We start from the raw sequence: 24,965 nt of genomic DNA, 5'->3' as shown, positions 1-24,965 counted from the left end.
TTGGAAAAATAAAATCCGAATTCCTCTACTGCTGGTGTGATCGTTACGGGTGTAATATTCTCATTGCCAGGTTGCCTGCCAGACTGTGGTTACTTGTATTATAGAGGCATTGTATAAACTTCAGTTCTTTATTGAGGCTGTTCATGCTGCTGTTTTGAATTTTTGTAGGAACTAGAAATAAGAAATTGGGAACAGTAACCAACTTCAACCTTGTGCTTTGGGAAGTGGAACCAAGAGCGAATCCTGGGATCCCTCTCTCACCACTTCTGTTTGTGCAGTGTGCTATTAACTGCCTTCAGAAAAGTAAAGTACACATGTGGCTCTGGTCATATCGGAGTTTATGGCATTTCAGACACCCAATGGCTTGGTGGTAGTAGATATTAGTTCACCTATACAAGGCCAGAATCATTTTTAGCATAATATGTTGTTGTCTGATGGATGAAAAGAGAAAGTGAGACATCTCTATATCTATTACAATGCCTCAGTACAAAATATCATTGACTTCCACTGAAAGGAAGTACTTGGTAACCATGAGGAGATTCTGTTTTGGAGACAGAAGGATGGCAGAACACAAACGTGCCACAGTATGTTCTATGCACTGTCAGAATGATCACAATGGACAAAAGGGTTATCTTCCATTCCTCCCACCATTTCGATTTATGGTTATTTGTAGTGCAAATAATCAAATTGGTACATATGGGGTCCAATTTAACAAGATTTATATCCTGCTTTTTCAACAAAAACCTCTAAGCAGATTACATAAAACAATATAAAATATATATTAAAGTACTGATAAAAGCAATCTTTAAAAGAAAACAGACATAACATCTAGCACAATACAGATAAAAACAGCAGTTTTAACATAAATGTCCAAAATAAAGTTACATGTCTGGATAGGCTTGCTTGCCTAAAAAACAAGAAATACTCTCTTATTACAGGTGTAGGAAAAAAATAACATCGTGATGTGCCAGGATCTATCCTCTTGACACGCTCGCTCAAAGGACTAATTCGTATAGATGTGTTCATCCCTTGATTACCAATGTGACTGACGCAAAGCTTTGAAACGGAGTCAGTTCACTTATTCGCGGCCAGTATATCAACGATGAGAAATCGAGTGTCGCATATATACCTATGCACAACCAGTACTTCTATTTTCCGTCAAACTTCCATCTCTCCGGTTCTGTTTGAGGGGTTGCTGGGTTGCAGCAGGCGGATCCCAACCCTGCAAAGAAAAAAGAAAAAAGCCAAGTCCCGCTTCCTTCGCCGCCAGAGACGTCCATCTCGGCTGCTTGCGACCTGAGTTGGCAGGACCGGACGGAGGACACGCGCGGTGACTCATCCTAAAAGCAACCCTTTCGCCCTCCCTCGCGCTCGGCTTATTAGAAGCGGAGGCCGCAGAAAAGCCCGCCTCCTTCCCTCCCTCCCTCTCTTCTCTCCTCTCCCGCCCCAGGAAGAGGAAGGCTGCGCGGAGCCCTTTCTTCTTCCTTTTGCGGTGCGATCCGCGGAGGAGGCGTCTTGCTCTCTGGGCAGCTCCCACCCGGGCACCTGCCTACCTACCAACGGGGGCAGCAGCAAGGAGATCAACCTCGCCTGACGCCCCTTTTCACGCGCGGCGGGATGGATCTGAACGGGCTCCTGTTGGACGAGGAGGGCGCTTTCTCCCTGAGCGGCTTCCAGGAGTTCACGGTGAGCTGCTGTCACCAGACTGAACGGCACTCCCCCCCTCCCCGCACACGCCGGCCTTCGCCAGCTGATTGGGACCCCCCCTCCCCTCCCGCCAGCGAGGTGTCTGTCATTCTCCTTCGGCGGGTGCGAAGGACTTCTGTATTTTGCTCTTTGGGTGGCCACGCCCACCGGGTGCCATTCTGTGGCAATTCCTTCCCTTCGTTGCCTTGAGCTTCAAGGCACCATAATTGGGTTTTGCTGCACCTCTGTAAGCGCGGGCTGTCATCCCAGTTTACTCCCAGGCTCGGTGGGAACTTGGGATTTATTACTTCAGTGTAGATATGGCATATGCGTAGGCAATCTTAAGCAGTCCGTCTTTTCCTGGCTTTCAGCACATTGTTTACCTCCAGATGTTGTTGGGACTGCAACTCCCATCAGCTTCAGCCAGTATGCTAATATTCAGAAATTGTGGTAGTTGTAGTCCCAACAGCAGCTGGAGGGCCACAGATTCCCCATCCCTTGTTACTTAGTGGTGCAATCTATGTTTGCTAATGACAGGAGTATGGGAACTATAGAATCTGTCCAGACTGATCATCTAGAAGGGTGCATGTTGGTATGCCAAAGGGGCCATACTGATATTGTAAATGGCAACAGGCTAATTCTTTATTTGCTCAACTTTATCTAATCTTTCTTCAAAGTATGCTTGGGCCGAGCTTCCCTGGCAGTGTTAGATGCAGACTTGCTTAACTTGGTTAAAAGAACTAACTTAGTTGGTCTTTAAGGTGCTACTGGAAGGAATTTTTTTTGTTTTGGTTAAAAGGGTGAAGGAAAATCCATTCTGATTGTTACTGTACTTCAAAACTTATTAAGGTTTTTGCAGCACCCAAGTTCTGTAAAAGGCACTTGAGGGCCTGTGGTTTCCTCCCTCTATTTACTCTGGGGTTGCAGGTTTGGGGATGCATGAAAAATCAAGGGGTAATAAAGGTGTGTTTGGAAATCCTGAAAACAGAACCAGGAGACAAAAGGAAGCATGTCATTAAGGATGGCTATAAAGAAAAGGCATGAGACAACAGCACAAAAAAGAACTGCTGAAGAATGTTAGTTACAGATGGGTAGCCGTGTTGGTCTGCCATAGTCAAAACAAAACAAAATTCCTTCCAGTAGCACCTTAAAGACCAACTAAGTTAGTTCTTGGTATGAGCTTTCGTGTGCATGCACACGAAAGCTCATACCAAGAACTAACTTAGTTGGTCTTTAAGGTGCTACTGGAAGGAATTTTTTTTGTTTTGAAGAATGTTAGAAATAGTACTTTTGTGTGTGGCTGCATAGGGTTTGGTGTTTTCAGGCAATACGTGGGCCTTTTGATTGGTTGCTGACATAAAATATAAAGGAAAGCAAGTTGATAGGTTTTATCACCAAACTTACATTTGGCTGGGGAACACATAAAAGGGGAGAAGGAAAGGAAAAGAGCAGGCACTCATTCAGTCCTGCAACCTTAATGGGATTCTCTTTTCCCCTTACTGTGCTCTGCTTCCACATAACCAGTGCTTTTTTCCGGGGGGCGGGGGGGGGGGTTCCATTTACTGTATTTATTTTCCCCGATTTGAACTATAAAGTTGTGGTTTTCTTGAGTCAAAAAGAGAGTACCCCTAAACTTTTCTTTAGAAAAAAAGCACTGCACATAACAATTGGCATTGGTTGATGCAAATCTTTCACAATAACTGGTAAGAACAAAAATCCCCAGAGCTGAGAGATGCTATTCAAGCACAGACCTGGGAGCATAGAAGTCTGGAGGGAGCAGCCTGTTGCAGGAATAAAAGAGGATGTGTGGTAGTCCAGAAAAACCTTTGCTGTCTTCTTCCTTCTTGTTGTTTTCTCCCATGTACATGATCTACGGCCTCAGAGTCTGGGGATACTTCTCTCCAGACCATCCAAGCTTGTATTGTCCACCCTGAGGTGTGTTTCCAAGTCTCCTTTTTAATAATAATTTTTAAAAATCCCTTTCCACATTAAGCAGGCCTGTAATTCTTCTGAGCATGTGGACCATGCCACTTTAGTGTGGCCCTTTTAACAAAGGTACTGCTGGTGCTTCCCCAGTAAGTCCCAACCATATTGCTGAGTTTCTGACTCCGTAAAGTGAGCGTTCTTTTTGACATAAAGATGTAAATGTCACTCGGTACTATACAGTTTGGCCACAACTTTAAGGAAGGATGTGAAAAGCATTCAAATCATTTCAGAAGTGCTTTTATTTAAAACAAAATATAAGGGAAGATTGAGGGGGCTAGGCAATTTTAACTGGGAAAACTGGGGTTTTCAGCTTCTTGCTATTTAAGCAGGATAGGGTGGTATGAAGGTTGGACATTTAACTTTGGTAAGGGTTTTTTTCTTCTGTTTTTGGAATGAGTTTGGCTAGCCTATAACTTGAATAAATAAACAAATACTGTATTGAAGGATAACTGTCGAGCATAGTTGTTGAGGGTAAAGCAGTCTGGGGGTAACAGTGCAGATTTGTAGGAATAGAAAGGGGGGGCACCTGGTGGAATAAATAGGATGGGGTTTTTGGAATCTCCTCTCCTGGAGATTTTAAATGGATTCTTACTGTATGCCTTTTTGGTGCAGCTCAGTGGTTAGCGTGTATGGCTAGGTTGCCCTGCCTAAAATGGAAGCTTGTAGGTAGATATTTATAATTACAGTGTTTTCTCCTACAGATGCTAATTATACCCTTATGCATTGAATTATGAGACTGAGGTGTTGTGTGTGACTTGGGTCAGGGAGAAAGGTGGAGGTTCACAGCACCACACTCTCATTTGCCAGTTTTCTCTCAGTTTCTTCCCAGGCACCAGCAGCTGAGTGATCGGGTACGCAAGCGACTTTACTATGGCTGGGATAAAGAAAGTGCCCTTGATAACCTCTCAAGCCCAGTTGCCGGTGAGTTTGGCTTTCAAAGGGGTCTTAAAGGGAGGGGATAAGGGTGAAAATCTTCCTTACTTTCTACTCCACATCACCACCTCCTTACCATCCTCGGTACAAACGACATTCAATTGAATTGGATACAAGCTGGGGAAAATACTTAAGAATTTGACTGTATAGTTTTCCTATCTGCGCTTTTTGGCATTTTGATTGATTGTGGTAGAAGTTTTTCGGAGCTGAGATCTCTCTTCTCCCCTTGCTTCCCTCTTTTTCTCTTTCACATAATCTGGAACAGCACTGCTCACTTTCCCACCACCAAGTTTGGTTGCTATAATGTGTTCTTCTGCCATAATTCTGCTTGGCTCTAATATGGTTAATTACTTCATTTCCTGCTTTGTTCATTTGTCTGCATTGTTGTCCAATTAAACACTCCAGATCATTGAAGTGGTGGAATGTTGAGTCATGTGCCAGAGAACTGCTGTGTGAGAGAGAACAAATATGTGTGAATACTTCATAGCTAGGAACAAGCCCTTTATTTAAAGGTGCCCTGAAAGGCGGGGAGTGGGGGCCAGCATGGACAATGATCAGGGATACTGAAACTTGTAGTCCAGCAACAACTGAAGAGCAACAGGTTGCCATAGGCCTCTGGTTCCTAAACACCTCTATCATTGCTGTAGGCCTCTTGTACTTTTTAAAATATCCCATCCTCCATTTGATGAACGTTCATGTATACTCTGTTCTTCTAGTAAGATATCCAGAGTGGTATACAATGATTTCTTCCCATTTTAATCTCTAGTATGAGCTACCAGAGGTTTCCCCCCCACCCTCAAGCTATCTTGCAGCTGTGGCTGGTAATTTTATTATCTGTTTGTGTATGTATGGGTAGGATGGAAATAATGGATACTAACATACAGCATGAACTTCTGAGTGACTGACTCAGTAGATTCCTTGTGGTTGCTAAGAGACAAGTATTTCAGAGGCGGAAGTCTAAAGTTGGCCTTGAATTGCTGGAATGAATGCATATATGGTTGATCTTGTCAAGTTGCAAGAAAAGACACATGGGCCATGAACAATGCTATCAGGGACAAATATCATCAAGGACAAATAAGACATCTGTATACTTCTACAGTTCCAGATAGGTGTGTTCAGATCTGGGGAAAACCAGGGCAAGCTGTCTAGTCTTTCTATCCAGGTGTCATATTCTTGTTGACATAACCTTGCTTCAAAAAAATGATTTTCCAAATGGATGTTGCATCTTTGGAGATGAAATTGAACCCCCCCCCATAAGACTCCAATCCCCCCCCCCCCCAGGTTTTCCATTTACAGGCACCTTTCTTTGCCAGGTTGGCTACAGAGGGAAGCAGGTATTGTCTGATGAAAAAGAGATGGTGCTAAACTATAGAGTATGACAATGACTTGGGGGCAAGGGGTTCTGTGCACTGAGTTGAACCCTGCTGTTTTCTCCTTCCTAGATATTGCTGTTGAATTGCTCCAGAAGGCTGCTCCCAGCCCGATTCGCAGGCTCCAGAAAAAATATGTATCACATGTCTCCCGGTACGGCTCAGAAATTATTTTCTGTTTCTTTGTTGCCCATACAGAGTTGTTTCCTGTTCTGTGGACTTGGGGGGGGGGTGTTTTTTAAACAATGCTTCAATTTGTGCAATTGCATCCCTGCTGCTTTGAGGATCATTCTCATAAAAGGCAGCATATGCATTATTGAAATATAAAGTTATATAAACATAATAATAACTTTGTACAAAATCAGCTTTTCTATTAAAAAAACAGTTGGGAGAGGAGGAGGGAAGCCTTAAGTTAGGAAACACCCTCCCTTTATGGGAATAGCAATAGGTGGGAAGAAGTTTGAGGCTGTTGCCTAGAGTGGTTGCAGAGGAGTTTTTGATGAAGTACTAATTTCTTCATGAAATAAATTGAATGCTAATTGAGGACAATTAGAAAGCAGCCTGTGGCCTCTTTGGTGGGAGCTCATAGAAAAATGAGCTGGGGTGGATATAAGCCTAAGAGATTTTTCCCTGGTTGCAGGGAGGATCTGTGTCCTTGCAAAGCCCTTGCAAAGGCAAACATGAATTTTCTATGCCTGCAGCACCTTGATGGCACTTAGTTGATCCATTCTCATTAATACTTCCAAGCCTCCTTAGCTGTGTTTCATCTTTTGTGAATCTGTATGGAGTTTGACTGCAGATAAAGATGTTGGGATTGTGCAGTATCCAACTTACAGTACATATGACATATGGATGTTTAAGGATGGTTTGTTTGTACAACTAGAGTGGCCCCAAGAATGGGCAGAGTCTTGATTTCTTTAAGGTGGGCTTTTCAAGCTCCAAAGGTTTCTGGGCTATAGGTGATCTGCTTTACAGATGAACTTATGATGGAGTGCTTGAGCGGTTGTCTCTTAACCTTTCATCCTAGGGAGGCTTGCATCTCCCCCTGCTCCCTGATGTTGGCCCTGGTTTACATTGAGAGGCTTCGGCATCGCAATCCTGAATATCTACAGCAGATCTCCTCCTCTGACCTCTTCTTGATCTCTATGGTGGGTACCTGGGTTGGTTTAGAGCAGGGAAAGCAATGGTTAAGTACTAAGAGATTGTTTGGCCCAAAGATCTCTGCCACAAGGAGCATACACTTTTAATGCTGGAAAAAGGGTCCTCTCTTTCTTGGCAGTGCAGCTGCCATATCCATTTTGAACCTCCAGCACTTCAGAAAATTTGCTTGCCTTCCGTTCCTTACACTACAACTACAGGAGCCTGTGGATCCCCATCTTGAAGGTGCTGTGATGTACCGTATTTTTCGTGCTATAAGACGCACCTAGTTTTTGGAGGAGGAAAACAAGAAAAAAAATATTCTGAATCCCAGAAACCAGAACAGCAAGAGGGATCTTGCTGTCCTGGCTTATGGGATAGCCGCGCACAGCTTCTCCCGGGCAGGGGGATGAAGGCTTCCCCTGCCCGGAAGAGGCTGCGCACGGCTAAGGCAGAAGCCAGGACAGCAAGTGGGATCGCTTCTCCCTCCTCGGGGAAAAGCCCCCAAGAGCCGCACACACACTCCAAGCGGCTCTTTAAAGGGAGTGCTGAGCAGAGCCTCCCACCTGCAATTGGCTCCATAAGACGCACAAACATTTCCTCTTACTTTTTAGGAGGGGGAAAATGCGTCTTATAGAGTGCAAAATACTGTAGTTGCTAAAAATGCTGCTCATGAAATACTATTTGAATTTTTTGCCATGGCCCTGAACTTACTAGGTGGCTTTTAAGCAAGCTGCTAATCTCTGAGGCGCTGGTTCCCATTTGATATTATCATGATCTGAATGGTTTATAAGGATCCACGAGGAAATTTATACAAAGTGCTTTGAATAAGCTGGTCCTGTGTAAATGGAAACTGTTGTCTTCTCTTTCCCCTGGGCCATAAACTTCAATGTAACTTCCCTGATCCTCTGTAACTTGACTTCTATCTTTTTCTTTTTGATTACAAGTCAGAGGTTTTCCTGCCATAGGCCCCCTCCCACCAAACCAGATATTTGCCTTTTGTGAATAACTGGCTCCTTGTCTGTCTAACCTGTTAAAAACTGAGGGTGTTGAATTCTTCACACTGGCTGTACAGACTATGGTCTGTACAGATCCCTCTCTCCTTATTACCTGGGAATCTTGGTAAGCTGAGGATGGGGTTTCCCCCATCCTTAAATGGGGCAACTGATTCCAGTAGGAAAGCGGGGGTATCTGTCCCACCTCTGTGGGAACTTCACCTTGTGCCACTCTCTTAGTGTCTCTCCTGTTGCTTTCAGATGGTTGCCAGCAAATACTTATATGACGAAGGAGAAGAGGAGGAGGTCTTCAATGATGAATGGGGTGCCGCAGGCAAAGTAGACGTACAGACCATGAACACACTGGAGATGAATTTCCTCAGTGCCATTGTAAGTCTGCTACATCTACCATGTCAGGAAGGGAGGGCTGCTGGGGAATTTTCAGCTGAAGTTCAGCAGAATGTAGACCAGTCACTGTGTTTAGAAGGGTGTGAGAGCATGTTGCTTATAATTTATATACTGCTTTTCTTCGCAGCCTACAGTATGGTTCACAACAATAAATTCATTAAACAATTAAGTAATAAAACTCTTTAAAATGTCCAAAAAAAATATCTAAATTTACTAGTACAATCAATAAGAGAGAGCAGTGGTGAAGTGATTAGTACAGTACTATTTAAAAATGCAGTTACACCAGATCAAAACCATCCACTAAAACAATTTGTGTAGAAAATAATGGTTTTAACCTGGTGCCTGAATATTTCTGTCACTTGACCAGGGTGGGCATTGAGTATTGTCACTGTTGTAGAAATGTTGCCAAACTGGGGCAGGGGGGCCTGAGTGAAAAAATATTCATAGGGTTGAACTTACCCCAACAACTTCTCTTGGGAAGCTTGGGAAGCTTCTTCTATTAGATATGGATAGTGTGGTGATAATGGCTTCGCTGACCCTTCCCACTCCTAATCTTCCTGTAGAGGGATCTGCCCTCCCAATAGGGTAACTGCGTATTCCATGCATCATTCAAGTAAGATTTGTTACCTTGAAAGTGAGTGCATAGGAAGAGAATTCTAGTTCCCTGGTTTAATAATTCCTGTTATTTTCTATAGGATTGGAGCCTCTATACAGATCCCAAGGAGCTTTTTGAAATGCTCAGCTGGCTGGAGGGATGGTGAGTACTTTTGCTTTTTCAGGATGGCATTGTCCTTCTGCAGCTGGCATAGAAGAAGTTTTTGGGTTCTCTGTTCTTTCTGGGTATATGCAGTTGCTGCTGTCCATTAGGAATAGGCTGAACATGGCCTCAGAGTACCTTTCCACATGCCTCTCAAATACCTGGATTGGTTTCATTAATGTTAACAATGTTCCCCAGGGCAAGAATGGTCCCATAGTCCCTGATCACTGGCAGGGGCTCATGGGAGTTTGGAATTGAGCAGCTTCTAGAACACAACACATTTAGCTACCCCTGCTGCAGGGCTATCCAACATATCATCCTGCTTGCTGTCTTCTTTATGTGGCTTTGCAGCATAGGGGATAGCAGTAATGGGCATCTGTGTGAGTTCTTAAATGCTTCCTGTTCATGGTGCAGAATGCTGCCAGGATACAAGGTCTTGAGACAAGAACTTTATTTCCTTATTTCCTTTCCTGCAGTGTGGCTGAGAGGCAGGGCATCTGGCGTGGCTGGTTCACTTACACTGACCTGTGTGTCTTAATGGAGCAAACACTGTGGCAGCAGGCACTGGGGCATTTCTACCAGCAGGTGGCAAAGGTAAGGCAGGCCAAGCTAGGCCCAGCTTACTGGATGGGATGGGGGTTGGGGAACAGAGAGCAGCTATCCTATGTGGGTCCAGTGATGCTGGAAATGAATAGACTCTCAGTGCCAGGGTATGGGGTTTGTGCATGTTTGTGTGAGAGAGACGATAGACAGAGACTTACTAGATAGGACCGGATATGCCTCTATGCAGTGTTATACTGTTGGCTGATAATTAGTAAATAACAAATTTACCCTTTCCATTCTAGGCTGCTTTTCAATATAGGCCCTTTAAGTAGCTCAGTCAAACAAAAAATCTGCTGGAGACATACAAAGCAGCTAAAACAACCATAGCATGGCTAAAAACAGCAGATATAAAAATCCCAAAGATGAGCAACAGAACTAGCAGCATTTATTCATCTAGCCTAACACATCAGTGAATCAAAGTTTTTAACGTATTCATTGAATAGAAAAAGCAAACAGGTGTGCCAGTCCTCCCAGGGTTGAGATTACACAACCCCGGGTGCCACTATTTATTATTTTTAAAAGGTTCAGCCAATCTGGTCTCACCAAATGATGGAATCTGGATGAAAACCTATTCTTCTGCTAACTTGTACCCTCCTATCCACACATGTGCTAGGTAAACCAAACCTCTGCCTTTGAAAAGGACAGTGTTCAGGGCAGTGTTCTTACCAGTGTATATCTGGTTGCTGCTGTGAGAAAGTGGGACACTGGGCTGGGTGGGCCTTTCACAGGAATCTCATTGAGTTCATCTATACGTGATCTCAGGTGGATTGTTCCAGGTGGGGCAGAAGACATGCTGCATACTGACATTTGTCATCTCTTTTCACAGCTGGCTTGCATTCTAGGTGTGATGTACCTGACAGGTGTTGCTGCTGTCCTTGCTTCTACTGCAGTGGTTCATCACACTATACATGTGAAAAGGGCCAGTCCTACTGAGTTTGCCAGCACCAGGGATGCTCTAGCTGCATACCTGCCTCTCCCCTCTTCAGCCCAGCATCTGGATCATGGCTTAGTGCTACCTAACAGCTCTCCGTGCACAGGAGCAGAGAACAGAACCATTCAAGGAGAGAAGCAGCAACAGCGGCAGCAGCATCAGCATCCAGGAAGTAATGGTGTAATGGCTACAGCGCTCTACCTGTGGGGCAGCGTCCTTAATGTGTTACCTTATCAGCCACCAGCACCCACCAGTCCCTTGCGTTGTCCACACTGCAGTCAATCCACCACCTGCGTGGCAGCCAACCTCACAGTTTGCACCCACCCTGCTCCACAGTTGGCCCCCTTTGGACTTTCTGCCCACTGCACCAGCTGCTCATGCTGGGGTTGGCCTCTTCCTGTGTCCTCTAACTGCAAAGACTGGCCTGAACCTCTGGCATTGAAGCAGTGCCCCTCACAGGCTGCCTTGGAGCTTGGGAGGCTCAAGGCTTTCATGTTCCCTAGCTAGGGCTGCAGGGGAGGGATTGTAGCTTGGGCTTGGGGCTGGGGTGGGGGCACCTTGATGGGAAATGCTTTGGGTGTCTGGAAAGTGAAGGGCACAAGGCAGGAAAGAGTGGGAAAGGAGGTACCTATCAGTCTGTGCCCCACTGGATGTCAACTTCCCTTTCTGACTGCAGGACTTTTCTGCCCTCCAAAATGGTCACTTTGCTTAGGGGCCACAATGAGTCTTCTGGAATGATGCATCCGATCTTAGCTGTGGAAGGCTGGGTAGGATGAAGGACTGAATCAGCGAGGCCTGGGCCTGTTGGAACCAGTCTTCTGCTACAGCTGAGCCATTTACCTGCCTGAAAGGCCTGACTATATAGTTGTCTGGCTATATTGAGTAAAACCTGGGGTGAATTCACACACCTTGGGAGAGCTAGTATAGGGCACCATGAATGGCCCCCTAGCTTGGCTCTTGTTGTGTGGGAATTTGCCTGGGGCACTTGGAAGTAATCATCTGTGGTGACTCCCTATCATGGTGAAAAATACCAGCAATTCTACGCATTTAGGCCACTAAGTGATTGCTACACAATTAACATTACTTTGGCCTGTGCTGGCCTACCTTGCTTTCCTTTATGAAGACAGTGTCCTTTGCTTTCTAAGAGCCATGCAGGACTAGCCTGGAGTTTTCTTAGCCATACATCTGAGAAGAAAAGGGCACTAATTTGCAGGGGGAGGCTCATGGTCCATTAGGTCAGGTCAGTGTTTTGGGATCTCTTCTTGTGAGTGCTTGACTGCCCCCTCCATTTCTTGGGCTGGGAGGGGGTGGAGGGATGGCGACCACTTCTTACGCCCTGTTCCTACCAGCACATTTTTGCTGTAGTTTTTTCACTATTTCTTGTAGATGGGATCTCTTCTAATAAATATAGCTGTTGATGTGCAACTGTCTTGCCTTTTCTTTTTTGTACTAAACCCCAAGCTAACTGCTGCCAGTTCCCTACTAGCTTCCCTTTCTTTGGAAACAGAAAAACCTGCAGAGTCACAGTGAGCACAACTTGCAAAAGTTTTACGGTGTATGAAATGTTTGGCGAAAGGGGTGAAGTGCTCTTGCGGTTGAGCCAGGACTGCAAATAGGAGCTGGGTGGGTAGCCGTGACCTAATCCCTCAGCCTAACCCACCTCACGATTGTTCTGAGGATAAAATGGTAGAGGTGCATGGGGAGAACCTTGTATGTCACTCTGAGCTCTTTGGAAAAAAAACCCCAATATTAAAATGTAATAATAATACAAAGAGAACTGAAGCTTTCTGCGAGTGGGAGTGTTGGAGCCACTTCAAACATTACAGTGGTGGTGTATGCCTAAGATGCTTCCATTGTCCATCTAAAAATGTAAAGTGTGAGCAAGAAATGCATGTGATGCGTATTATGCAGGTACACTCAGGCAGGGGTCTCCATAGCTTGTATGTGTGTGCACAAACACACACACAGTAGTAATCCTGGCATTTGTAGCTGTCCAAAATGGCTTTTGAACTGTAAGAGGGATGGAGCACCGATTTTTGCCACCAGCATTGAGAGAAGAGGAATTGTGCTAAAAAGGCCATACAATTCCCTTAAATTTATATTCTAACTTTCATCTGTTGTGGAACCCAGTAGAGTGTACTTGCAGTTCCCAGATGGTCATTCATCCATACACTGACCAGACCTACTTGGTTTCAGCAAAGTAATCTTTTGTTTTTCTTTTAGGATTTTATTAAGTAAACAAGTTCAAATGCTGACAAAACATACCTGCAAGGTGGTAATATTCAGTGCCTTCACATGATGCCCCAAGAATGTCCCCAGACCAGCTTTAAAGTGACTAGTCTAAGCTCTTTCCCACCCAGATAGTTCTTTCTCTTAATTGTTTTAAGTATGGTCTCTGTGAGAAATAATAACATGCAATAGGTCCCTTTTATGCAAATAAGCAAGTGCCTAGGCATGTTTATCATATGCACACTGCCCCTTGGTTATAGATGGCCAACCACAGCACTATCCCTTGCTGATACTGTCCAATAGGTCAGGCGTGGTCCACATAAAACCAGCTTGCTGTAGTTTAACCCCTGCTCAGTCATGCCTTTTACCTCTCAGCACTAGTGGTGAGTTACTGGGCAAGCCAAGTTAATAGCTAACAGGCTGAGCAACTGTGGCCTGGAAGGGCCAAAGGTGGAAGTTCAGATGCCCAGTGAAGGGTGTAAATAAAAGAAGGGGAGGAATTGGAGATATACTCAGTTGCTAGGTCACTTTCCAGCACAAAGGAAAAAGACAGACATCATGAACAAAGTCAACAGGGCTTCTAAAAGCATCCTTCCCCATGCTTGTAAAGGGCCAAAATTTCCTCCCTGGCCCCTGATCTGCTTGTTGGCCTTGCAGGTGAGTTGGGTTGCTTGGAGTGGGTGGGTGTAGCACAACACCCAAGCAGTGGCGTAGCGTGGGTTGTCAGCACCCGGGGCAAGGCAAGTAATTTGCGCCCCCTAACCCGTGGATTTGCGCCCCCTAACCCGTGGATTTGCGCCCCCTAACCCGTGGATTTGCGCCCCCTAACCCGTGGATTTGCGCCCCCTAACCTGTGGATTTGCCCTAACCCCAGATGTTGCGCCCGGTGCGCCCGGCCCCCCCTGCACCCCCCACGCTACGCCACTGCACCCAAGAGGAAACATATTCCGCAAAAAGGGTGTCACAAGGCTCTGTGTTGTGTTTGCTGCAATGCAGACAAACATTGCAACTCTGGAGAATCGCAAAAAGTGAGGAGCATCTTGTGAAAAAAAGAGCAGTGATGAACCAGTGGTCATCTCTGATGCAATATATGCAGGAATGTGATTCCAGGGTTTGGGCTGTTTTTCATTAAATCCTGACCTGCAGATACTAGGTAAAGTTTGGAACTGCCGATGAGGCAGAAATTGGTGTTAACGACTGTACTTTGATGTGGGTCTCATTAAAGAAAGTGGCAATGTATGAGTGGCAGCAAAGCCAGCATCTGAAGCTCTGGGAGTGACTGAGACACACTATCGGGCTTAAGTGTGTTGTGCCATCTTCTAGGGAAGGGTGAAGGTGCTCACAAGGCCATGGCTCAGACCGACTTGTTGTTCCTTCCTAGCATCTCCTGGTCCAGGTATCTTTTCTCTGCATCTTTCACTTTTTCTTCATCGCCACCCTCCCCGGCAAGATGCTGAATGGTACTCCATGTTGGAATGAACTTCTAGCATGCAACCTTTTTGCCTGTGGCATAGCCACAGCTTTTCAGTGTGGATTGGGAACCAGGTAAGCCGGCTCTAGGCAACCCTTGACCCATTGGAATCCCACAGCCTTGCTGCCTTCTTGGTTGGGGAGTCGGGTGTGGCCTTCTATTACTAGAAGTCTAAGCAGGGACTAGTATTCTGGAAAAAACAAAGCTTCTAGTTAGCAGCTCCTTCCCTTAGGCTTTGTCCATTCCTTGTAGCAGGATCTCCCCTTTGTCTTCCCTGCAGGTTGCCGCTGGTTCAGGCTCCATCTTTTGAGTTCCTTATCCCAGCCATGATACAGACCCAACATGTGGCTCCCATTCTCCAGTCAAATGGAAATAGTGAGTTATAGGCAAAAGCACCCAGTCCTCTTCCAAATACCCAGCCACCAGCACAGGACACTGCAATCACAGGGCAAGGATGGCAAGGTCTCCTAATGCCATCTCTTTTGAGTTTTGGATCCAGCAAGAATGGGAACCAGCCATCGGTGGCTGCTGTTTTGTTGCACAGTGAATACTCACGTCTTAGTGCTGAATCCTATGTTCCCAAAATAAGCACAACCATCTCTTGTTCGATTGGGCAGACTTAGGTGTGTAATTTGCCTTTCAGGATCAGAACAATTGCTGTCAAGTCCAGCCTTCTGTCCAACAGTAGTCGATCACATGCTTCTTGAAAAGCTCACAAGCTATCCTCTGCTGCTTTTTTTGCCACTAGCTTTTGATGATTAAAGGTGTACTGCCTTAGATCTTAGAGATTTAATTTCACTGTCATGGCTAGCGGTCATTGACAAATCCATGCTTCCACAGATTTAGAAGCCTCTCCCAATGACAGTGTAGCCACTACCACATCATTTAGCCATGAACCTTGTATATTACATGAAGTACTTCCTTTAGTCTGTTGGTGACCAGTATTGTGTGAAAGAAATTTCTCTACACATTCTCTCCAGTTCTTTTACAATTCCTTGCTATGTTCTCCCTCAGTTGTCTGTCTGTCTAAATGGGAAAAACACCTTTCAGTCTCATCCCCTTGTATACAGTAGGTAGTCAAAGGGATGCAATTGTCAGTGTTTGACACCAGGGACTGGTTTCAGCCCTTTGTCCTTGTTTTCCTCCACTACATATTCCTCGAGAATCCTTGCTTATCCCTCACATCAGCATTCCATTCAGAAGCAATGACTTCTGCAGATTAGTTTTTAAAAATCTGAAATCTGCTTAACACTAACTTGAATTCTGGGATCTTCCTCTTCTCCTCATTGTATTCTTAATTTCACTGTATTCCCAACTCATTTATCTGTCCCTGCTTCCCTTTCAGGCACCAAGGCCCCTGACATATGTGCTGGGCCAGATTGTGAAAACTCAAGAAACTGGGATCAGTTACTCCATGAGGTTGGCAGCTTTGATTGGTTAAACCCAATACGGAGAGGCTGGCATCAGTGGTGGTGGGGTACCAGCTTGGTGGGTGTGCTAAAGTCATGGCAGCACATGGCATGTTCTGTTGCCACCATAAAGGATGGAAAGTAATTCAGCATCATGCTGCTGGACTCTGCTCTCAATTGCTTTGGGGTGTCTCCCAATCCTACCATAGCTTTCCTACCAGCTCTGCCTGTGCCTCTCACACCACCTTGCCTGCATGAAAAAGAATATCCCCGAGGAAGCATGTAACGGAGGCCTATAGTAACAGGACTGGGGGGACCTATTTCAACCTGGGGGACACATGCCCTTATGGGTGGGGTGGTCACATGCTAGTGGTCAGTGAAGCCAGAGGCAAAAGTGGATGGAGGAACAAATGCAAATTTTACCTTTGTAAGGCAGCTGGTTTCTACACACTCTCACACAACCCTCCCTTGTCCATCAAGGCAAGCAAGAGGTATTGTGAGAATTTGTTTATTTTTACATTTAACACCCACCCGCCCACTTTCCTCCAAGGACCTTAAGGGAGTGTACATTTTTTTCCTCCCCCTTTTATCCCCTGTGAGGTAAGTTAGACTGTGATTGGCCCAAGGTCACCCAGTAAGCTTAATGACTGAGTGGGAATTCAAACCCTGGCGCTGGGCCTAGTCGATCACTCTAACCACTTTTCAGCCCGACAAGAACACACCAGAAAAAGGGTGAAGCAGGGCCAATGAGGGGTGTCACCTGGGGAGTGGTAGAGGGTGTGGTGTGGCAAGAGTCCTGAGCATTAGATAGAGATGCTTGGAGGCCCACATCTGGCCCCCAGTCCTAAAATTCCACATCCCTGTTTTGTAACTTGACCCTGTTCTGCCTGCTTTTCCCCTTCCAGGTTTCAGGTGCAGTGCTGATTTCTGCTCTGGTGCAGGTGGCATTGGGGATGTCAGGTGCCTGTGGGTGGATTACCCATCGCTGCGGACCCATGGTTCTGGCCCCAAGCCTTTCTGTCATTGGACTTTCAGCATACAGACCTGCTGCTCTTCTCTGCTCTGAAAACTGGGGAGTCGCCCTGCTGTAAGTTCAGATTGCTGACTGCTAGCTCTCTTCAAAAGACCAGCCAGCTCCAGTAACTGTGCTTCATGCCCTCTCAAAAGGAGGTTGTGAAGGGAATGAATGAGGCATATTGGGCTGGAATTGAAATTCAGACAGTCACCAACTTTCTCACACTAAAATTGCCAGATTCAAATTCAAATCTAAGCCAAAAGTCTTAAATCCCACAAAACCTAAGGTTCAAACCAGAGACGTGTCAGCTGAAGGGGGTGGGGGAAAGGTGGCTTTCCTATATTCTCATTTTACTCCCCACCCCATTCAGGAGCCATTCCCCAATGATGAAAAAGTATAGGGCTTCAAAACTTGAGGTCCTCCTTATAGGATAAGGTTACATCCACTCCATAAAGCACCATACCATACCATACCATACCATACCATACCATACCATACCATACCATAAAGAAACCTGTGAAGTGCATTTTACCCTGCACAGATCTACTGTTCCCAACACCTTTAACAGACTACCGTTCCCAGGAGTCCCTGGGGGAAGCAATGTGCTTTAAATGTCTGGTGCGGATGTGACGCGAGTTGTGTAGAATGTTTTAGATTCTGGAGTAATTTGTTTAATATTTGTTTCTGCTCTAACATTAGTGCTGGGATGAGAATCCCAGAAAACACTGTTCATTCCCAGAGTTTTCCCAACAATATTTATTTTATTTATTTATTACATTTATATACCACCTTTTTCTCCAAGCTACTCAAGGTGGTGTACATGGTTATTTTCTCCTCACAAAAACCCTGTGAGGTAGGTTTGGCAAAAAGATGGTGGCTGGTCCAAGGTCACCCAGTGAGCTTCATGGCTGAATAGGGATTTTAACCCTGGGCTCCCCGGTCATAGTCCCTGTTAGCTAGGGATGATGGGAGTTGTAGTCCCAAAACAGCTGGAGGGCTGAGTTTGGGGATGCCTGCATTAGGGCATGGAAAAAGAACACTGGGTAGTACAGTGGTACCTCGGGCTAAGTGCTTAATTCATTCCGGAGGTCCGTTCTTAACCTGAAACTGTTCTTAACCTGAAGCACCACTTTAGCTAATGGGGCCTCCCACTGCCGCCACGCTGCCGGAGCACAATTTCTGTTCTCATCCTGAAGCAAAGTTCTTAACCCGAGGTACTATTTCTGGGTTAGCGGAGTCTGTAACCTGAAGCGTATGTAACCCAAGATACCACTGTATTGGGGAAAGGAGTAACTACTCAACCGAGTAACCTTTTGGAGCAGAGCTGTTCTCATGGCAGCTTTTGGGATTTACATATTCTCTGTGTTAGGACCAAGCACCCTATATTCCTAGGGCAGTGCTTTGCTGAATATCACTCATGATCTCTTTTTAGGCTTGTGTTGCTGTGCGTTTTGCTATCCCAACACCTGGCTTCCTGCCGACTGCCCATTTGCCAGTGGAGCCAAGCAAGAGGGCTAACTATAAAATCGGGCAGCCCAGCCCTGCACTTTTTTTCGGTATGATTTAATGAACTAACAGTACAGCCAAACTTGGCTCCCTTCTCCACTATCCTCTTCCCCTTCCCCTGTTATCTCCCACTCCCCAAATCTCCAATATTTCCAAAGCCCTGAGCTGAGAAATATGGCACAGCTTAATCCTGTGTCCTTTGGCATTATGCAGATGGATCCAGGGACAGCAAGAGGGGCAGGTAGGCAAATTCTCACTTTCAGTCTTGCATTCCTATAGATTCTGCTGCCCTTCTCTGGGATCTGGCTTGTCTGTGGGATGCTGAGACCTGTTCCAACCTCTTGGGACGTGTTGCATCCTTCCACACACCACTTAACCCTCACCAATAGCACCCTGCAGTCCCCATGGCTCAAGCTGCCTTACCCAGGTAATAAATGCCTTAACAATAATTTGCCCTTTCATTGGCTGAATGGCTGGACTTCACTTCTCGTCTTTTCTATCTCTTTGTCCTGCAGGTGCACAGGGCTGGCCAGTACTTAGTACCCGTGCCATTGGCATTGGTGCTGCTATGGGTGTTACCGCAAGCGTAAATTCTGTGGGCTGCTATCTGCTGTGCAGCAAGTCCTTATGGGATCCACCCCCACCACAGCATTTGTGCAACAGAGGGCTCTGTACTGAGGGCCTTGGCACCCTCCTGGCAGCTGTGCTGGGCAGTGTATCTGGAACTGCATCCAGCATGCCCAATGCTTGTGCCAGCAGACTGACCCAGGTAAGAGCATGGGTCAAGATCATGGATTCCTTTATGTAGGTTCAGAGTAGGCACTGAGATGTCCCATGGATCACTCTCCTCCACCAACTGGTACATGAGCTCCCATTTCAGAGATTGCCTTAAGTCTTGCCTTCCCCCATTAACATCTGAAGCTGCCTGATGCTGAGTCAGAGGCAATTGGTCCTTCTACCCTAGTATTGTTTCCTCTGGCTGGTAGTGGCAGCAGCTCTTCTAAAGGTCTTGTTGTTCAAGTCTTGTTGTTAACATATAAAACCCTGAGCAACGCTATACACGCACAATATTAATTATCTGGAGAAATTCCATTTGTACCACACACTACAGCAGAGATTTCCAAACTGTGTGTCGCGACACATTAGTGTTGGCTGCCGTGTGTATGTGTGTTGTGCGAACGCTCCCCATGCTCCTCCCAGGGCTGGAAAGGGAGTGGGCTGCCCACCGGTTTCCTAGAAAAACTGAATTACTGTGTCACAAAATGATGCATGTCTAAAAAGTGTGTCACCAACATGAAAAGTTTGGAAAGCTCTGCCCTATAGAATGCGTGGTGAAGTAAGGCAGGGAGACCTACAGTAAGTGGAACCAGAACCAATGATAGGAAGTGACAACTACCATATCTTCCCATGTATAAGACTATATTTCCCCCCAATTTTTTTAAGTTTAAAATTGGGGGGGGGGGGTCGTCTTATAGACAGAATGTTTAAAATATTTATTTCTTAATTTTGGGCTAAAAAAATAGGGGTCATCTTATACATGGGGGCGTCTTATAGACAGAAAAATACGGTAATTATTGTTTTGTCTCCATCTTGCTCCCTATTGAGTTCTACAAGAGGCACAGACTAGGGAGGGGGAGGGGGGCCAATGGTGCCACCTCCTAGGCTGGTTGTAAGAAAGGAGGCGGGTGAGGGTTGGCTAAGGGAAGATTGAGTTTGGTGGGGCAGTGCCCCAAGTGCCCTAATGGACCAGCCTCCACTGCACATACAGAAGCCAACTGGATGGATGGTTGACTCTTACTTCAACCCTGGGGATAGGATAGCATCTTAGAGGACCCAGGATAGGCTGTGAGATAATAGGAGGGTAAAATGTTACCATGTGAATGTCTTCCCACAGAGACTGCAGTATGAAGAATAGTCTTTTCTCATCTATAGATTTTCCTCCTGTTTTCCTCCATCCACTACAGTCCCCCACCCTGTCCACTAGTCATCCTGTAGAATGCAGAATGCTCTGTGGGGTACTATGCCTGGAGAGACCTGAGGTCATGGGTTTTCAAGGTTCCAGTCTCATGCCCTGTTTCCTACATTCAGGCTCCCTCATGCCGTGCAGTGTGGATCAGTGCGTTGGCATGTGTACTGTTGGGGCTGTCTCCTCGGCTCATGGGAATTCTCACCACCATCCCTCTGGCAATTCATGGTAATAAACACTTCCTTTCCTTTCCTTATATCTCTGTGCCACCTAGCCAGCCCACCCCCTCCCCGTTTGGGGCTTCTCTCACTGCTGCCTACTTTATAATGTAAATTGGAACAACCATTATCTTCCACTATTATGTAAGGCATTGGCTGCCCTAGACATAAATGAGAGTCCTATGCTCTTTCCATGGCGACGTAGTTTTAAATGAGTTTAAGTTCTCAGTCAAGGTTATCCTTGTAAATGATATTTTACAATCCTAAAGGATGCCATTGCCAGCCAACAAATTCTATAACCTAGAGCCAGCCTAGTGTGGGTGCACTTCCTGGCTACGTTACCAGTTATGCATTGCCAAAAAGGACAGCAGTTTTCATAAGATGTTGTTGTTGCTGCTGATGATGATGATGTGTGTGTATGTACAAATTTAGAAATAATAGCTAAATTTCAATTTAAAAACCCTGCATCTTACCAGAGTGGGGGAGATACCAGGTGATGCTGTTTATGGGCAAGACTCCTGCTCTATTCTTATGGTTACTCATATTTAAGTCCCTCTCCATTCTTTGCCCTTTCCCTTTTCCAAAGTCAGTTCAGCTACTTTGTTATGCTTCTTTCTCCCTTGTTATCCTCAGGAGGAGTGCTATGTGTGACATACAGCATGGCTGTGGGCACCGGTGTCTCTTACTTCCAGTACACAAACATTGACTCGGGCAGGAACATCTTCATTGTGGGCTTCACTATGTTCATGGGTCTGCTGGTTCCAAAGTGGCTCTTCACGGCACCAGGGTCCCTGGCCACAGCCACAGGTGCCAAGAGGGGGGCAGGGGCTGGCATGCTCAGAGCTGTGGTGAGAAGAAAAGCTTGAGACTGCCTTCTGCAGGAAATTCAGAACCATAACAGGGCCCTCATGTTGTGTCCCTGTCTTGCAAAAAGCAGCTAGATCTGGGTGCGAGTAAAAACTGGGGGGTGGGGCCATTTTTAAAGTTTTCACAAACATTTAAATTTCCAAAGCTATCTGGACATTTTTGCACTTTGTGGAGTGTGCCTTTTTGGTTCTTTGCATCCCCTATTTATTGATTATCTAAAACTGATTAATGAAAAGATAATAATAATAATAATCTTATTAGTTGTACATCAATGTTACACTGCACATTATTTCATTTTAAGCCAAATATTTTTATTTGCATGATATGTAGGAAGTACTTAGAATCATAAAGAGGAAGGGCTATGTCAGACTCTCCAAGTGTCCCTATTTTCCTCCTCATATGTTGAGCTTCTCTAGTAGACTGGGGGTGAACAATATGCTCGATTACTCATTTCCTTCCAAGGTGAGCTAAGCCTGGCAGGACATCTTACTCTATTTAATCTCTTCATGCATTAATTAGACTTAAGCATGTTGGTTATCCCACACTTTCAGCATTTGGGTGGAAGCTTTTTTGCCACAGAAAATTATTTCTGACCCATTCTAGTTACAATGAATAACTATCTGAGGTTCTGTTGGATAGACTTAGGGATGTTGAATGCAAGGTACCACATTATGGCATTTCTAAAATAACTGTGATGCTCTCTCTGCAGGTTGTGTCCCTGTAGACCTCTTCCTCCTTTCTCTGTTGATGGTTCCTGCCTTTATAACTGGATTCCTATCCTTTTTCTTAGAGAACACAGTTTCTGGTAAGGAGGAAGTCACCAGTTACTTCGTTTTGATAGTTTTACTGTTATCCCTCTCTCAGTGCTCAACTCCAGATCAGTGTCTGCAGTGGGTCTTTTAATTAGTTGTAATGGTATTTCATTATTATAGAATAATCACTGCAGATAAGAATTGGTAGTGTCCATGTTTGCTGACATGCTGACCATAGATACCACTTAGACCTGGGAAACCTTAAGGGATGGCAGCTGTTATGGTGGGAATTCTTTAAACATGGCCTGATTTGTAGTAGCAGTTGTTACTACAGTGACTGTAAGCATTTTGGCACAGGAACATACCAACCTAAAACATTTCAGTCTCAAAGTTATTTTCTTACAACATCCTAGTGATATATGGGGGCATTACGTTGCTTCATTCCCTCACCAGATAAAGTACGCTTATCTAAAGTGGGGAACAAGGCCTTCTTGATTGTGATGCCCCCAACTATGGAACTCTCACCCAATAGAGTTTAGATTATTTATTTATTTTCTTATATGTTTTTATTCCTTTCATTTTCATTTTCATTAAATTTTAAAATGGGGAAAAAATAACAGCCATGAATAAGAATGGTTAGACTGGGAAATATGCCACATTTGTTCCATTAGACCTTTGATATATTTTAATTCCTTCCTGCTCATGTTTTGGTATTATTGCCTTGTTTTACTGCTGTCTGGTTTGATAGTTTAAAACAATCCACTTTAAATAAATTACATAATTTTGCAGACTGTGTTGGGGAGACCGTTTTGGGGGCTGAGAGGTGGTATGTACATAATGAATGAAGAATTATGGTGGTTATACCGGTTGGACAGAGATACTAAATGGCTGCAATCCATATTCTACAGTACATAGTTCTTCTAAGTTGTCCTGTCATTGTTATTATCAAGGCACCCTGCAAGAGCGTGGGCTGCTCAACTACTCATCAGCAAGCAAACCAGAGGCCAGAGAGAATTCCCTGCAGCAATGCAGAAACGGCTCTGCACAAAGAAATCAGCTGCCTCTAGTCCTACAAAAGTATCCAACACCTTCATGGCGTAAGGGCTTTCCTTTCTGTTTCCTCTGTCCCTTGGGGGAAAACAAAGTGGAGATTGTGAACACTTACCCCCTGGAAGAATTGCGGCATTCAGAAGAGCAAACCACAGATCTGCTGCTGAAACCAGAAACAGTGGTGCTGGAGTCAGAACTGGAGCTGGAGACAGTGCCAAGAGCCTAACATTCCACAAAGGAATTTGGAGAATCATAAATATGGCAGACCAACAGCTAATGAGATGACCTCTCTATGCTGATCTCTAAACAGAAACATTATTCAAGGACAGGTACTTGAAAATCCATCGGAGGAGTCTGGTTTCAGACAAATATGGAAACACATCTGGAGACCATGCATGCTTCTACAAGTCTAAAATGGTTTCTGCAGCATCACCTTTGGGATTTCTCTTCTATACCTTTGTGACAACTTGCATTAAGACTTCCCATTTAATGTCACTGCGTGTGGGAATGAAACTATCCCATAGCAGCATGCAAGAACTAGGCCTGCATTACTGTAGCATGCCCTAGGGAAGCTAGAGTAGAGGATGAACATATTTTCTGTACTTCTGCCCTTTTGTTTTTAAATGTATCACCAACTCAACTCCAAGTGAATAACTTGCCTAACACACTTTATAACCCAGGGCTACAGTTTCCTGTTGGGTACTGTATATTTCTTAGTTTAATAAAGTGGGACTCTCCTCCTTTCATAGGAGGGAGGGAGGGAGCTGTCATGAATCCCTCAAGGAGGCTACCATTCTTTAGCTGACCATGACCCGCTTTCTGTGTCAAGGAGATAATAGACCTTTGGTGTCACCCTCTTCCAGAAGTATAGAGATGCACTGCCAGGGGTGGCATGATCTGTTTTGCCACTTAAGGTGAAACAGGAAGTACTGCCCCACCCTGCCACCTGTCCCGTCACCTCTGCCACTGTTGCAGAAGCAGCTCTGCAACATCTTCTGCAGTTTCAAAAATCGTTGAGATATTGCCAGAAATTGGCGCCAGTGCTGGTGCTGCTTCTTCGCTGACGGCATGAGCTTAGCCAGGATTTTTGTTGAGGGAGGCAGGAGTTTTTAAGGGGGGCAGAACATGATTCGTCAGTTATTGTCTTACTTGATTGGGGGGGGGGGCAGCTGCCTCCTGTCCTCCCTCGGCTATGCCCATGGCTGGGGGTGGAGACAGTGGGGCAAGCGGGGCACTGCCTTGAGAGCTTCTGCTGCCTAAGATGGCAGCCTCAGCATTCCTCCTCCCCAGCAATGGCTGGGTCGGCCCTCTGCTATACATAAGCAACCTGAGGAAGTGTGCATGTAAAGATTCTCACTAGTCACACCTTTAGAAAATATTACGTGCACCCCAGTTCTCTGGGCAGTGAGGGCCACCGTGTATACAGTAGTTGGGTTTTGTTTCCCTTGAATGAAGTAACTGGCAGCTCATTGGCATTTTGTGACATGTGGTTTAATCACACATATACCCAGGTTTGGTAAAGATGAAGCTGAACTCTAACAGCTGCCCTACATTAATTGAGTAGTTGGATTTCTGAGGAAATTGTCAGCATAATGAAATCCTTAGAGAGGGATCCTACCCCACTTTGCCCTTTTTTCAGTCTCAATGGGATATGAATAAAAAAACCTGCACTCCTT

The 24,965-nt window shown here is 45.2% G+C and overlaps 2 protein-coding genes across 6 annotated transcripts; both read left to right on the top strand.

Moving 5' to 3' along the window:
* The first annotated feature begins 1,438 nt into the window (after window positions 1-1,438).
* CNPPD1 (cyclin Pas1/PHO80 domain containing 1) lies at window positions 1,439-12,231 on the top strand. The gene is made up of 8 exons (XM_077934188.1): window positions 1,439-1,686; window positions 4,491-4,593; window positions 6,048-6,129; window positions 7,003-7,123; window positions 8,369-8,497; window positions 9,211-9,272; window positions 9,749-9,866; window positions 10,702-12,231. Exons 1-8 carry the CDS (start codon window positions 1,618-1,620, stop codon window positions 11,311-11,313), a joined length of 1,296 nt encoding a protein of 431 aa, XP_077790314.1. The 5' UTR covers window positions 1,439-1,617; the 3' UTR covers window positions 11,314-12,231.
* Window positions 12,232-12,371: 140 nt separating this feature from the next.
* On the top strand, window positions 12,372-24,965 carry SLC23A3 (solute carrier family 23 member 3). 5 transcript variants are annotated; one of them, XR_013394227.1, is made up of 12 exons: window positions 12,372-13,692; window positions 14,417-14,580; window positions 14,787-14,881; window positions 15,852-15,925; window positions 16,821-17,002; window positions 18,363-18,486; window positions 18,716-18,863; window positions 18,952-19,205; window positions 20,525-20,630; window positions 21,254-21,468; window positions 22,197-22,292; window positions 23,190-23,328. XR_013394227.1 is itself a non-coding variant. In XM_077934140.1 (12 exons), exons 1-12 carry the CDS (start codon window positions 13,594-13,596, stop codon window positions 23,513-23,515), a joined length of 1,842 nt encoding a protein of 613 aa, XP_077790266.1. In that variant the 5' UTR covers window positions 12,372-13,593; the 3' UTR covers window positions 23,516-24,965. The 5 variants fall into 5 exon arrangements, 4 of the variants coding, with proteins under 4 accessions (XP_077790266.1, XP_077790276.1, XP_077790274.1 ...); XM_077934140.1 differs by having other exon boundaries at window positions 21,254-21,427; window positions 23,190-24,965; XM_077934150.1 differs by lacking the exon at window positions 14,417-14,580 and having other exon boundaries at window positions 21,254-21,427; window positions 23,190-24,965.

This window comes from Podarcis muralis, chromosome 1 (assembly GCF_964188315.1).
Source record: "Podarcis muralis chromosome 1, rPodMur119.hap1.1, whole genome shotgun sequence".
NCBI lineage: Eukaryota > Metazoa > Chordata > Lepidosauria > Squamata > Lacertidae > Podarcis > Podarcis muralis.
Note: the sequence above shows the minus strand (reverse complement) of the source record. Positions and strands in the feature narration are given on the sequence as shown.

Excerpts from the sequence above, each read along its gene's own strand:
- SLC23A3 (XM_077934140.1), top strand. The coding sequence starts at position 13,594 with ATGAACAAAGTCAACAGGGCTTCTAAAAGCATCCTTCCCCATGCTTGT. Across the intron at positions 18,864-18,951 it reads GCTCAAGCTGCCTTACCCAG|GTGCACAGGGCTGGCCAGTA; the intron begins GTAATAAATGCC and ends TTTGTCCTGCAG. Across the intron at positions 20,631-21,253 it reads CATCCCTCTGGCAATTCATG|GAGGAGTGCTATGTGTGACA; the intron begins GTAATAAACACT and ends TGTTATCCTCAG.
- CNPPD1 (XM_077934188.1), top strand. The coding sequence starts at position 1,618 with ATGGATCTGAACGGGCTCCTGTTGGACGAGGAGGGCGCTTTCTCCCTG. Across the intron at positions 4,594-6,047 it reads CCTCTCAAGCCCAGTTGCCG|ATATTGCTGTTGAATTGCTC; the intron begins GTGAGTTTGGCT and ends TCTCCTTCCTAG. Across the intron at positions 9,867-10,701 it reads TCTACCAGCAGGTGGCAAAG|CTGGCTTGCATTCTAGGTGT; the intron begins GTAAGGCAGGCC and ends CTCTTTTCACAG.